We start from the raw sequence: 13,566 nt of genomic DNA on the forward strand, positions 1-13,566 counted from the left end.
TCTGTCCTGTGACCTACAGTGTATCAGCAAAGGACTTGTCCTACATCATTTTCTTTCCCTCCTATTTTTGCTTCCCTTAAAAAATGAAGATTAATGCAATTCTCTTCATTTATTTATTTGCCTCGATAATACTGGGCAATTAGAATGTCAGAAGAAAAGCTTTAAATATTGAAGTCTGCAGGTTGACTTTAAAACATGTTGCTTGGAAAGAATTCAAACTTTCTTGCTGATGGCTTTAATTCATTGATGCATCTTAATAGAAAATTGATTTTTTTTCCCCTCCATGAAGATCACATTTACACATAAAAAATGGAAAATGATATTTTAAGGAAAGATTTGCTAACAAAATGAAAGTGGTATCTTGGATGTATGCCCTGGACCTCAGGATTGGGAATGATTTTAAGCAAAGGGTCATGATAATGCTGTGTCTTTTCCTCTCATCAAAGCCTGCTATATTGCTAGGAAGTGGGAGATAATTACTAGATATTATCTACTTTTGCTTGACAGAAAACTAAGAAAATGAGGTGCGGTCTCTATACTTAATTTTTTTTAAAAAATGGGGTAAAAATGTAAAAAATGAGATGTTATTCGAGGACGTTGGCTGGGTTACTCCCAATTTTGCTTTGCTACAGACCTGCCCCTGTGAGTTTCCACAGGACACTCACACAGCAGGGCCTCCCAGTCCTCTGTATCGGGGTTAAAAGTCTCACTCTCGCGGCCTTTAGAACTTGGGTTTCCCTCCTGTAGGTGGGGCTGCCGTTCCACCGACAGCTGTGCTGCAGATGTGCGCAGATGTGCTGGAGAGGCCGCCTCTCTCAACCGCGACGGCCAGCAAGCAATCACCTCTTCTAGCAAACCAAGCAATGCACAGTGACCATAGCTTTAAAATATCGTTTTATTAAATGTCTGAAATAACATAAACATCGTATTAACGATTTTATGGCTGAGGTTCACGTAATTTGTGGTTTGATAATTTTATCTGATTTGAGAGCTCAAAAGGTTACGCCTTAACATTAGAAACTCTGTAATTAAGATTTATAACAGGAAGTTGTCTTGTAGCTAACAAGAGGATAGAAATAGCAGATAGAACCGTAGAAACTCTGGACAGTGGAAGTACATATTTTACTATAAACTGGGGTCTGCCAACATCACGTAAGGACAAGAAACTTTTTGTAAGTGGCTTCATGTTCATCTGAAAAAACAATTCATAGTTGGCATTTAAGCAATAGAGAAAAGTGGGATAGTACATCTTTAATTATTCCCCAAATACACTTTATTTTTTTGATTTTAATTCTCTTTAAGTAAATCTGTACCACCTTCATACCAGTATTTAGCACCATGTAATGGGATGTTCACCACTACCCTTCTGGGGAATGTTATTTGCTCTGTGCTAGAATAAGGGGTCCAGTTGTATTGAAATTGTACTGAAAGTTCATCCTTGCTTTCAGCAGTAGAACGTCAATGCTGGCAGAGCAACAGCATGCTTTCAACCGTGAAGCTGTAGCTTATTTACAAACAAAAGGATGCCCCCCTCCCTCTTTTCCCAGTTGCTTATTCATGATAATGACTCGATTAACAACTACAGGTTAGGTTCCCTTTACACTGGAAATGAGGGGATGTTTTAATCGCTTTGTCGTGAAGTGAGGTGGAACAGGGCACACCAAACAAGCACAGCCTGGCACTTCAGGAGGAGCTCCACTGTTTTTACCACACCTGTTGTCTGGTGCTGGAAGATGCAGCTGTACACACAGGCAGATGTACTCACGTCTCCTTAGAAAATGCAAAAGAACACTTTTCTGCAGGAGGTGGGTAATGGGGCCAACAACCTGTGATTTATCAGTGGGTCTGTTACCCCTCCCTCCGTACTCTGGAATTCCTTGTTTCTTAACAAGGAACAGAGGAGGGTGGAGGGGTAAGAAATTTTATTTTTTTAGTAACAGACATGCTGAAGATAAATAATTTTGCTTGTCATTCAAAAGGTAATTAAAACAGATTAATTGTAGGGATTTGCTGTTGTTTGTTTTGTTATCGCTGTTTAATTAAAAAAGGATACCTGTTAATTGCAAGCTTCTGCCCGTTGCTGATGGTGAAATGATATTCAGTGTTTCTTTCAGATATTTTCCCTAAGGCTTGGGTTTCTCCAGAGCACAAACCCATTGAGGTGCACAAAGTAAACCATCAGACATCAGCCACTGCTTGAGGTGAGCACAAGTTCGTATGCCCTGCTCCCCGTGACGATAATCACAATTGGCACTCAAGGGCCACTGCCACACATCAGCCCCTGCACCAAGGCATTCTGAATTGTCTGTGCTTCACACAATCAGCTGGAAACATCTCAAGCCACAAGAAGATAGATTAAAGATTCAAGTTCCCCTGCGTGTTACATGTGTGTTAAGACAAACTAACAGCTTGATCCGCCCCAGGCAAGGCCGGAGCTCTGGAGCCAGCTGCTGACGATGCTGTGTGGGCTATGAAAGGTCTCCAGAAGAGCAGACACCATCTGCAACAGCTCTGTTTTTCCAACCCAAACAACTCCTGCTGCTTTTTCAGGGCTGAGTAGCTTTTCTGCCGCTGTTTCCTTCAGCAAAATATTGAAGAGCCTTAAAATGTCACACCACCACTGTTCTGAGTGCAGCACCTTTTTCTGTGTTCAGAAAACCAGGTCTGGATGTGCTCCAGGGGAGCAAAAAATACACCTCGGACTTGTGGGGACAGTACAGCCTGTGCACAAAACCGTGAATGCCTACAGGCATACTGTGAGGAATTCCTGGCTTGAGTAGGGAAGGGGAAGAAAAGATGGGACACTTTACTCTCAGGAGAGCTGACTGATGTCGGTGTAGCAGCTCTGCACCTTTGACTTTTCTGAGACCCAAGCTTTTCTCTGTCAAGTGCACAGCCCAAGATTTATGATCTCCTTCTGTTGCTTCTCTTTGTCCATGCAGACACTTAAAAAGACTTCCAGGATAAGTGTTGAAATTATTTCCTAATGTTTGAGTGGAAGTTTGTCTCAAAGTCATCTACAGTTCTGGTTTGCTTTGCTGTTTAGCCTTTCCTATGAGGACTGCAAGCTGCCTGATGACCCCGTTATGTAACTGAGGAAATGCACTCTTCCTGGAGGAATCCCTGCAGCAACCTACCTCAGCCCCACCCAGGTAGCAAAGTACAATGCCACAACCTTCACCAAAATATTGCTGTGGCAGCACTGGACAAGGGAACGTTGGTCCCCAGCCCCTGAATGCACAGCTCCAGGTTTCCCAGGTGCTGACACTTTCCAGCCCTGAAGCTGGAAAACACAATCAACAACCAGCTTCGCTACAGGAAACACATTTCCAAGGCAAGAGCTTCAGAAATTTGCATCTTTGTAAACTGGGTACTTGACCTATTTAAGCACAGATCAAAAGCAGTGTGTGACAAACACAGAGGTCTGTGGCAGGCAGTGCCAGAGCCCTGCCATCCTGGACACCACTTTTCTGGTCAGGTTCTGCTGCAGGCATCCTTTGGCAATTGCTTGGAACCAGACCTCTGGGGCACATGGGGCAAGATAAATTCCTTCAACCTTTAGAAGGATTTCTGAACCGGCCTGAAGTGTTCAGGTATAAAATACACATGATGACATATGTCATCATTTGCTCTTGCCTTCATTACCAAAACCAAGTATAACTTTTGAGGAATGCCAGGTTTGTAAACACTGTCCCCTCTTCTCAGCTTACAAAAGAGCAACTGTGTCACTTTGTTGAGTTTTTTTTGTGTAGCATTACTTTTTCAGACAACTGGCATGAAATAAGACTAGAGAAATTGGGTGCTGCAGTGAAGACTGATCATCTTAAAAGTGCTTATTCAGTGTTATCTGAATAAAATGTATTTCAGTCTAAGATTTGACTGAAAATCTGACAACAGTAAATTTGTTGCTGTTGTTGCATCAGCTGCTTTGAAGAAGGCTCTCCCTCTCGGCCCCCATAGAAATTTACAATTTACTACAAGAAACAAGGATCTCCAATAACCATGAGCATTGGGAAGGTCCTTGACTTCCTTTCTAAATTGCAATTTAATTCTAAAACTGAAAAATCAAATTCTGAAAATTCTAAACTGCAGGACAATGTACGTTATCTTCACAGCTGCCTGACTGTTCTTACACAGAAGTCAAAAGAATCACAGAGCTGCTTAGTTCAGAAGAGACCTTTAAGATCATTAAATCCAACATTTAACCTATTCTCAAGAAAAACACGTTTCAGACTTTTTAATGCCTGCTGACAGGAGTGGCAGCACAACAGACCCAGTGATGCTTCCTCCATGTGTGTCTTTACACTTTCTTTGCCAGTGGAAATTATCAACTGCAAAGTAATTTAGCTGTAATGAAAGCCCAGTATCAGGCTGGTTTTCAGGTACAGGGAGAGAGATTTCCTGCAGGGGAAAAAAAGACCTATACTTCAAAAATAATGACGGGTTTCTGTATTCTTCTTCCAATTTTTATGAAGCCTTCACTTCATTCTCAGGCTTAATACATCATTTTTCAAGACCCCAAAAATGTTCCGAGCAAATGTGATAAATACAAGACCAGGAATTTTTTAATAGACTGAAACCTTAACCACAGGGAGAAAAGAAGACCTCTCTGTAAGAAAGCAGCTTGTGAGTGGGCAGAGTTAACACAGGTGCATGAATTCTATGTGTGTCTTCAGGTGTGGCTTGGAAGCAACAGTCCTCAGTAGCAATACAAGATCTGAAAACTGTTCCATGTATTAACTGGCCTCATGTGACTGATCTTTCCCCCTCCTAAGTTTTGAAAAACTGAGGGGGTGCAATCTTGTTCTTTCAATAAGGTATCATTTCACTGAATGAGAATGAAGGAACAGCTGCTTTAGGAAGACCTCTTACAGGTTAATTTCCTTGCTCTGGTGGCATCCTTGTCTTCTAAGGTCGTGCTTTAAATTTGCCTCTTTTGAGGAAGAAGATAGGATTAAGATAGCCTAGGGAGTAGTAAGTGGGAAGACAATGACTTTGGTTAATCCTTACTCTTGCACATCAGACTCTAGATGAGGGGACCCTGCTTGACCTGTTCCTAAAGCTTCAGTTATGGCTTTAAAAATTGGCCTGGTCCTATGGAAGAAAGACCATGTATTAAAGCATTAGTTAAAATTAAAAAGGTGAGCATGTAACAGTGCACAATAAATGCCAGCTGCTGTTGGAGGGAGTGGATTCTTCTGCTACTTTCAGACCCCGATGCCCACAGTTGCTGATTAGAGGAGATGGAGGTCCTTCTGGAAGAGGCTGGTTGCTGACGGATGGCTTCAGTGCCTGAGGGTGCTGGATGCCCTGAAGTAGGACAGGAACTTGTAGCAGAGGCTCACCACAAAGTACCAGATGTTTCGAGCCATCTGCGACCTCGCGATGAAGATGCGCCAGATGATCACGAGGAGCGTGGTGTTGAACGCATATCGGATGTTCCTCAGCCTGGAAAAGAGGCATCTTATCAAGAAACACACACACAAGAAGCTCACCAGCCCCCTGCATTTCTTACATGTAATTCAGGAATAAATCCTGTTTACAAGTAGTCCTTGGGCTTTTTGCCATTCCTGTTTTAGTGGAGATGCTGTGCTGGAGTCCTTGGTCTTGCCAATGACTCTGCGGAAGCTGGAGCACAGTGAATAGTTCATGGTGTAGGTGGAACAGCTGTACTGGAATTCTCTTTTGTTCTATATGCTCATTTCAAACCAGAGCAAAGTCATATGGAGAGGTTTTTCTTTAGGACAGGCTGTGTCCAATACCTTCTGCTTTGGTTTCATGTATTGGCTACCTCTCACTTTGCAGGATTTGGGGCAGGCTAGAGAACCTTAACAGGAGTTGATGAGCAAGGTTCTCTTATTTGGGTGAAACCCTGTCTTTAGAGTTGTGAAATTACATAATGATCATAAATGGTTTTCACTGTTGCAATACTGCACATCACTGGGATTTTTTATCTTTTGGAGGGAGTGGGTTAGTTTACAGCATCAATTTCAGTGCTATTACTGCATTTTTCAGATCCTAATGATCCTGTCTTTGTTCTGTCAAGCAAAAGTTTCTGCAGTTCTGTAACTCTCATTTTCCCAGTGCTTGACCAAGGGAAAAAAGACACCTAAAGACTTCAAGACGTTTCACTGTTATAAGAGCCCTTTTATTTTAAGGTAAACTTTATCACTGCACCACAGCCCACAGTCTGAGGCAGTCAGTAGCCTATTCCTGAGGTCCTGTTAAACCTCCTAAAAGTGATCTGTGAATGATGAACTTGTTTCGGATTCCTTGCTATGGCAAACTATTCCCCTGTTCTGTGTTTGTAAAAACTGACAAACTGCTGTGATAAGAAATAAGGTAGTTATCTCCATTTTAATCAATAATAATTATAATTTTGCAATGTAGCTAGACTTATTTTGCCCGAAGGTAGCCAGGAGCTCTTATCTTTGTCCCTGGGCGTGACTTACTTGCGTAGATGCTGCTTCGCTGCTGGAATGCCAGCCATGTCCTCATTTAGCAAGTACTTCTTAGCACCTATGCAGTAGCTCTCGATGTACTCTGACCAGTGCAGCTGGCGAACATCAAAGTTGTACAACTGGGATTCAAAGACAAAGAGCAAAAGCTGAACACCAGACCTCAAAACGAGTTCACTTGAAGCATCAATTCTTCATTGATCTCTGTTCCTGACAAGGCCCTCTCTGAAATTCTCAAAGCCACCAAGTTCCCAAGCACTGCCAGACTGTGTTTCACAGTTGCTGATTAATGTCCCACCCAGCTGGGAATCTGGGCAAAGCAAGCAGAAATGTAGTGCTAGCTGGCAGAAAATAAAGGTGTTTATCTTTCAGGTGGCAGCTTTTCCATAACTACATTTATTTGTACATGCACACACAGAATCACGGAAGAAAAATGGCATTGCACACAGGCAAACGGATTCAAATGAAAACCTCCATGCAGTTTTAACACGTCACCAGAATTAAGTGAAAATAAATTAACTGGACATTGAGTCAACAGGTGCCTCTGCATCAGTGCTACTCTCAGCTGTGCTGCGTTCTCTTTTGGCAGCTACATCAACAGAAGTCCAGGAAATGGATAAATTTGGTGTCTGGCATAAACAAAACCTTGTTGCAGAGCCAACTACCCCAGTTCATTTTAGGTGCTCATACTGGACAAATTGTTAGCACGCTCTCAGGCAGCTGTACGTCTCTTAGAGCAAAGAAAGGCTTTGTAGAGAGGAAGAAGTTTTCACAGAACAGGCTGGGTTGTAAGGGACCTGAAAACATTCTCCTCTAATAAATGGAAAGCTCCTGAAATAAATAAATTATTCCAGATTAAAATCAATTCCAATCATCTAGATATCATTTAAAAGCTCAACAATACACCAAGAAGAATTGCTGCAGATGAACAGAATCTGAGATCAGCAACACATATTCGAGATATTTACCTTTTTGTCCTCTGTGTTAAGGTGACTCATTAACATATTCATATTATCTGAAGACCAGTTCCAGGACTGGGTGGAGAAATACTGCAGGAGTGTCATAGATTTGTGCAGCCGATTGATGACCTTCATCATTCTGAAACAAAGGGGGAGCATCACAGGTGAGCAGGAAGTCTGACCTTATGTAGAAACTGCTGGTTTGTGTTTCCACCAATCCAGGTGAATAAACACTGCAATTCCTCCTGAGCACTGCCCTGCTACTCATTAGGCTGAGAACTTGCTCAACAAGTCCCAAGTGCTCCGGCTGAGCTCTTGAGCTTACAGCTACCCAGTTTTTATTGTTGGCTCCAACATGGGAGCAAATGTGTTTGCCACTGATGCCCAACTCACTGGTCTGACCTAAGGGTTGGAAAGTAAGGGTAGGAAGCTGCAAGGGTTGGAAAGCAAGGGATGGAAGCTGCATCTACTTCATGTACCACTGTGGAGGGAAAAGCCCACCTGAGGTAGCATGAAGCCTGCACAACAAAGGCACAGAGCTTCTGTTCCCAAGGTGGATACTTCTCTTCTGCTCCCAAGCCTGAGTTTGTGTACTGAAGCAAGGCTCTGATTTTTGGCATTAGCTACAGTATTTGGTGACCACACGTGCAGTATGGACACTGAACTCAGAAGTCATTTGCTCAACTTCAATTTTCAGACAGAACCGAAGAATCACAGACTGGTTTGGGTTGGAAGAGACCTTCAAGATCACTTTGTTCCACCCCCTGCCATGGTCAGGGACACCTTCTACTACCCCACATTACTCAGAGCCCCATCCAGCCTGGCCTTGGACACTTCCACGGATGGGGCAGCCACAGCTTCTCTGGGCAACCTGTGCCAGGGCCTCACCACCCTCACAAGGAAGCATTTCCTCCTATATAATCTAAATGTACTTTCTTTCAGTTTGAAACCATTACCCCCCAGTCCTATGATTATCCATGGTAAGAGTCCCTCCCCTTCTTTCCCACTGGTCTGCTTAAAGCACTGAAAAACTGTTACTAGATTTTAATAGGTACCCATGTGCCTTCTCTTTTCCAGCCTCAACAGTCCTGGCTCTCTCAACCTGTCCTCATAGGAGAGGTGCTCCTGCCCTCTGACCATCTTTACAGCTCTCCTCAGGACCCACTCCAACAGCTCCATCTTGTTGTTATCCTGCTTCAGAGGCCTAACTGCTTAAGGACTTGGGAAATGTAGGTTCAGGTCCTCTCATGTGTCTTGGCCTTTTCTTACAAGTTGTTTTGTTGTTTTTTTTTTTAATATAAAAGTGGATGACAATAATGCTGTCCTACCCTGCAGGATTATTTTAGTTGTCCCAGTGGTTAGGAGTAAAAAAAGCCTCTGTCACTTGTTTTAAAGTGTGATGTACAGGGCTCGGTCAATTCTGAGAGGACACCACATCCTCTCAGACTGGGTAAGGGCAAGAGAAAGCATTAAAAGGCTGATTTTCATGGAAAACAGAGCTGTTTTCATGTGAAATATTGAGCTGCCCAGAGGGCAACACAGTTGCTGTGACAAATCAAAGGCAGCAGTGTGGGGGAGAATGGTGCCAGGCTGGCCTCTCCCCACGCCGACGTGACTGCCACGGCGATAAGCACTCAGCACAGCACAGAAAGACACAATGAGTCCACCAGCTCAGAGCAGAACTGTGCAGCTCAGCCAAAGCCACTGGGAAGAGCACTAAAACCTTAGACAGGCACTCCTGCTTAAAGTGGCTTTCCTTTTAGAAGCAAAGCAGACCATCAGATTAAAGACACCTTCATTCTGAATTATTATGTGCACATTGAGTGATGCAGTTTATCTGAACTGCTTTAAAATTATTTCAGATAAATCTTCCTGTGTAGGGCAAGCACCATGGGGCAAAGCTCTGTGAATATTTTAATGTATTTTAGGAACTTGGGAAAAAAAAATTATGCAGCTGGATTGGAAAGATCTGAAGCTGCCTCTCAAGCTGACTCCCCAAAATCTTTAAAGTGCTTAGGACTAATGGGAACTGCCAGAAAAAAGAAAGGATGAGAGAATAAACTCTTTAGTATATGGAAAAAAATTCTTCCCTGTGAGGGTGCTAAGGCCCTGGCATAGGTTCCCCAGAGAAGCTGTGGCTGTCCCATCCCTGCGAGTGTCCAAAGCCAGGTCAGATGGGGCTCTGAGCAACCTGGAATAGTGGAAGGGGTCCCTGCCCAAAGCAGGGGTGAAACTGGATGATTTTTAAGGTCCCTTCCAACATAAAGCAGTCTGTGATTCTATGATCTGAAGAGGTGTGTATGAAAACTCTGTTTCATGTCAACTGCCTGAGCTCAAATGTTGTGACCAGATTCAAAACACTGACTAATAATTTGTATGAAGGAAAGGTCATCTGAAAAACATCAACTGAGTAGAAATATGGCAAAGATTTCTTACAGGAAATCTCATCCTCCACTGTGAAGGAACTGAGGGGAATAAATCGACTATTACCTCTCACTGCAGCCACACTTCAGTCATGCTTTTTGTCTTCTAGAAAACTGTTTACAGCAATGATTTCTTTATTTGCTTCCATACAGAGCCTTGCACAAGCAGATCCTCAGGTGAGACAGGATTGCCCCAAGAGACTACTACGGGTAAAAACCACATTATGCTCTAAGTAATGGATGGATGTGCAGCACTCACAGGAAACCATTTAGGGGCGTTTTGCTTGATATCTAGAAATTTATGAAATGAGATTACCTAAAAAGACTTTTTTTTTTTTTTTTTTTAATGTGGTTTACTGCTCTTAGACCATAAAGGACTGATATTCAGGTAACTGGGAAAAGAAGAAACAATGAGCTGCTACTGCGCTTTCTACCACATTGCAACAATACCTGGATTAGCTGAAGTAGTGTGTAAAAAGAAAAGGAGAATTAGATTAAGAAAAAAGGAGACTTGGAAAACTCCCAACTTCACTGGTGAGCCATCTTTGCTGAGGCTGCAAATCTTAAAAGTTCAGAAGATCATGCTGAGGTCTGCTTGACATTTAACTACAGCATTGCAGGCAGTGTCCACTGGTTAATTATGCCAATCAGCTTCATGAAAAGAAATGTCAATTGTAAGGGCAGTGCCAAGATCTTGCTGCTGCCCATTTCAACAAAGACTGGAGAGTCCAGCCTCCTTTTCAGTTTATCTCTATTTCTAGGGTAATTCTTTCCTCCCAGAAAACTGTAAGTCTTTTTACAGACCAATCTGCCTCCGAAGCAGGATATCAGGGATAAATCAGAGCAATGCCAGGCATTTCTTTACCAACAGCTGAAGCCAGCTTTGTAGCTAGCAGAGGAGCACAAGAGCAGCTGACATCAACACAGCACTGGCATCCTGTTCTCACACTGCATAATAAATCCTCCTCTGTGGTGGCAGGGAATACAGGAGGACAATGTCTGGAGTAACATTACTTACAAGAGGATTCCTTCCACATGAGACATGAACATTGCTGTTCCTCCAAGCCAGACCACTGCCAGGGCTCAAATACCACTCGGAACAGTGAACTGCTCTCCTAAATACAATTAGAATTTAATCATACTCAGAAACAACTGCTTCCTAGATTTCAGGCCAGTGCTGGAAACAGCTGCTTAGGCATCTGATTTACGGGGAAAAAAAAAATATTAGCTGGTATGTTCTAAACCTTGCCAGTCTCAAGTCCTTATGCAAGCTCATGCCAGATAGGGGTGATCCCACTGGAAAGCTGAAATGGTAGAGATCTGGATACAGAAAGTCAGACTACCAGTCCTCCTCTGCCTTGGGAAGCTCTGAAGTGTGTAAAACTGAGTTCAAAAGATGTGCTGTTCTCCAGGTGGTGGGAAGGGTGTGAGCCCTAGGCTGTGTGTAGCTACAGCCATGCATTTTCCTCAAGAGATGGGAAGAAGCTCAGGGACTCCAGTTCTCATCACCGGTTCGAGCTCTGCTCTCCACAGGAGTAGCAGGCATGCAGGAGGCTGAGGGCACCATTCCTTACCTGGGCTTTCTCCCCGTGAGCCTCATGTACAGGTCATAGAGGATGGCAGGTGCCTTGTGGCTGACAGTGATCCAGTACTGGTTTATCAAGTAGCTGGAGGTCATGTGAGCATTGGGTGTTCGGAAGGCCTGCTCCAGGGGGTTCCTTTTGAACGTGGACATGACGTACTGCCCTGCAAGGGAACAGGCATTTTTCACTTCCAGTGGGGCTGGAACCACTGTGCAGCACTGCCCAAGTTGTTGTGCTTCACACCTCCAGCCCACAGCTCTCTGAACTGGGTCACTAGAGCTCCGACCAGGTTGTCTCTTCTGCCATGAAAACTGATGGCTCCATCTATTGCCTATTTGAAACCTACTCCTTCTCCGCACTTAACACTGGCAGACAAAAACCTCCTTGCCAAAGCACCAAAACATAAAGAAAGAAAAGCAGGCAGCTCTAAGAGCTTCAAGGAACTGCAGTTCTGCTTTCACCTGCAGCAGGTGTAAAAGATATTGCTAAGTGCTAACATTTCTTTAGATCACTGAAAGCAAACTTTGATCTGCTAGCATTAAAAAAAAAAAAAAGACACTTCTAATTTTCAATCAGATTTTCCAAAGGGCTGATGTCTGAGTTAGTCTGCCACTTAAAGGTGATAGCTTTAAAAATATTTCATTGTATCCTTTCAAACCACATCTGACCCACACCACCAAATGCCTGCCTGTTTTCAGAAGACCTCTGGATGTTCTAAGGCAGCAAACTATCTTGCATTCTTAACTCAAAAACAAATGACAGGGTGGGAACCTTCCCTTCCCTTTGTACGTTAAGGCACCAAATACGCTGGGTCTGAATCTGAGCTCCGGCGATGGCACAGTGCCACAAAGTAGCATCTAGATGTGCATATCTGGGACATTTGCATATTGCAGAGGGTTAAGAGAACTGCAGCAGTTGAGTGTAAGACTACCATCCTAGTGACTGATAAACAGATGGTGCTCCTATTCCTGGGCACCAGCAAGCTCAAGAAAAAAGAATATGTGGGCTTTTTTCACTTTCTGAAAAATTGATTTGATAGTTAACAACATCAATCTGTGCTCATATTATAGTTTAGTCTCTAAGCTTATGTTACAAATAGAAGATCAGATGAGAATTTGCAAGCCGCAAGAAACATCCAGATCATCCTCAGATAAGCAGATTCCAATCGTAACATTCAGACAGGACTCTCCAGTATCTGTGGTCAGCTCATTACTGCATTTCAAGTAGTGACTTTTGCTGTACTTCTTCTAAGAACCCCAGCCAGAAATTTATCCCCTCTAGGAGCAACAGCAACAACTAAGTGGATGGGTGGTCTTCCCCCTCCAACCTCAACAGAAAAATGCAGCAGCAAATCCAACAACTCAAAGGCAGGTTCTGCAGGGTGAGAATCAGACACAGGTCTCACCCAGGTAGACTACCAGGAATGAACTGAACTTGATTTTTGCCACGCTGAACATCATTTTCCAGCCTCTTTTTAAGGCTCAGTTTTGAGGAGAAACCACAGAATGTACTTCACAAAGTCAGACTAACCAGATTCACATTGCAGCAAAGCAGAATATGCTTCTGCAGATAAAAATTTACTTGTTTGACCATATCTTTGTAACAGCAGGGAAAGTAACGAGAAAGTAAGGGAAAAGAAAAACCCCACAGCATAATTTGGAAAAGGAATAGATCAGTTAAGGTGCCTTTTAACAGCAGGAGTTTTTAATCTGCATCAAGGAGCTTTAGAATGAACTGCCATGCAATGTTTAAGCATAAACTCTCTTCTAGATCTCTTTCTCGTCCCTCCCTCCCTCCAAGCTCATCACTCAGAGCATACTCAAAGCATCACCATCTCAGCCACTTTTGTTCCCAACCCTCGGTATCCTCAGCCTAATCCAGCCTCAATTTCTCTGTTTGATCTTTCTCCCCTTGAAAAATCCCTACTCCCTTGTGTCCACCTGTCATTCCTACAGGAGGTCCTGGTGTCACCTGGCCTAACCAGGTAGCCCAGGCGCTCCCCTCTGCTAACCCCGTATCTGCTTTGCACTAAAATGCTCAGCCCCACTCCAGGTGACTCCTATTCCCCTCCCTGGTTTCTCAGCAGCTTCCAGACACTCAGGACCCTCCACCCTGATGACCAGTCACACACCCTGACTCCTTG

The 13,566-nt window shown here is 43.4% G+C and overlaps 1 protein-coding gene across 2 annotated transcripts in view; it reads right to left on the bottom strand.

Annotated features, from left to right (window-relative positions):
- Window positions 1-877: 877 nt before the first annotated feature.
- FAR2 (fatty acyl-CoA reductase 2) overlaps window positions 878-13,566 on the bottom strand; it is a 119,505-nt gene continuing 106,816 nt past the window's right edge. For both annotated transcript variants that reach the window (XM_040062471.1, XM_040062472.1), the window contains exons 9-12: window positions 11,415-11,586; window positions 7,427-7,556; window positions 6,453-6,580; window positions 878-5,448 (exon numbers count right to left, since the gene is read on the bottom strand). In XM_040062471.1, coding sequence (XP_039918405.1) covers window positions 5,286-5,448; window positions 6,453-6,580; window positions 7,427-7,556; window positions 11,415-11,586 — 593 coding nt within the window. In that variant the 3' untranslated portion in view covers window positions 878-5,285. The remainder of the gene's footprint in view (window positions 5,449-6,452; window positions 6,581-7,426; window positions 7,557-11,414; window positions 11,587-13,566) is intronic.

This window comes from Hirundo rustica, chromosome 4 (genome assembly GCF_015227805.2).
Source record: "Hirundo rustica isolate bHirRus1 chromosome 4, bHirRus1.pri.v3, whole genome shotgun sequence".
Lineage (NCBI taxonomy): Eukaryota > Metazoa > Chordata > Aves > Passeriformes > Hirundinidae > Hirundo > Hirundo rustica.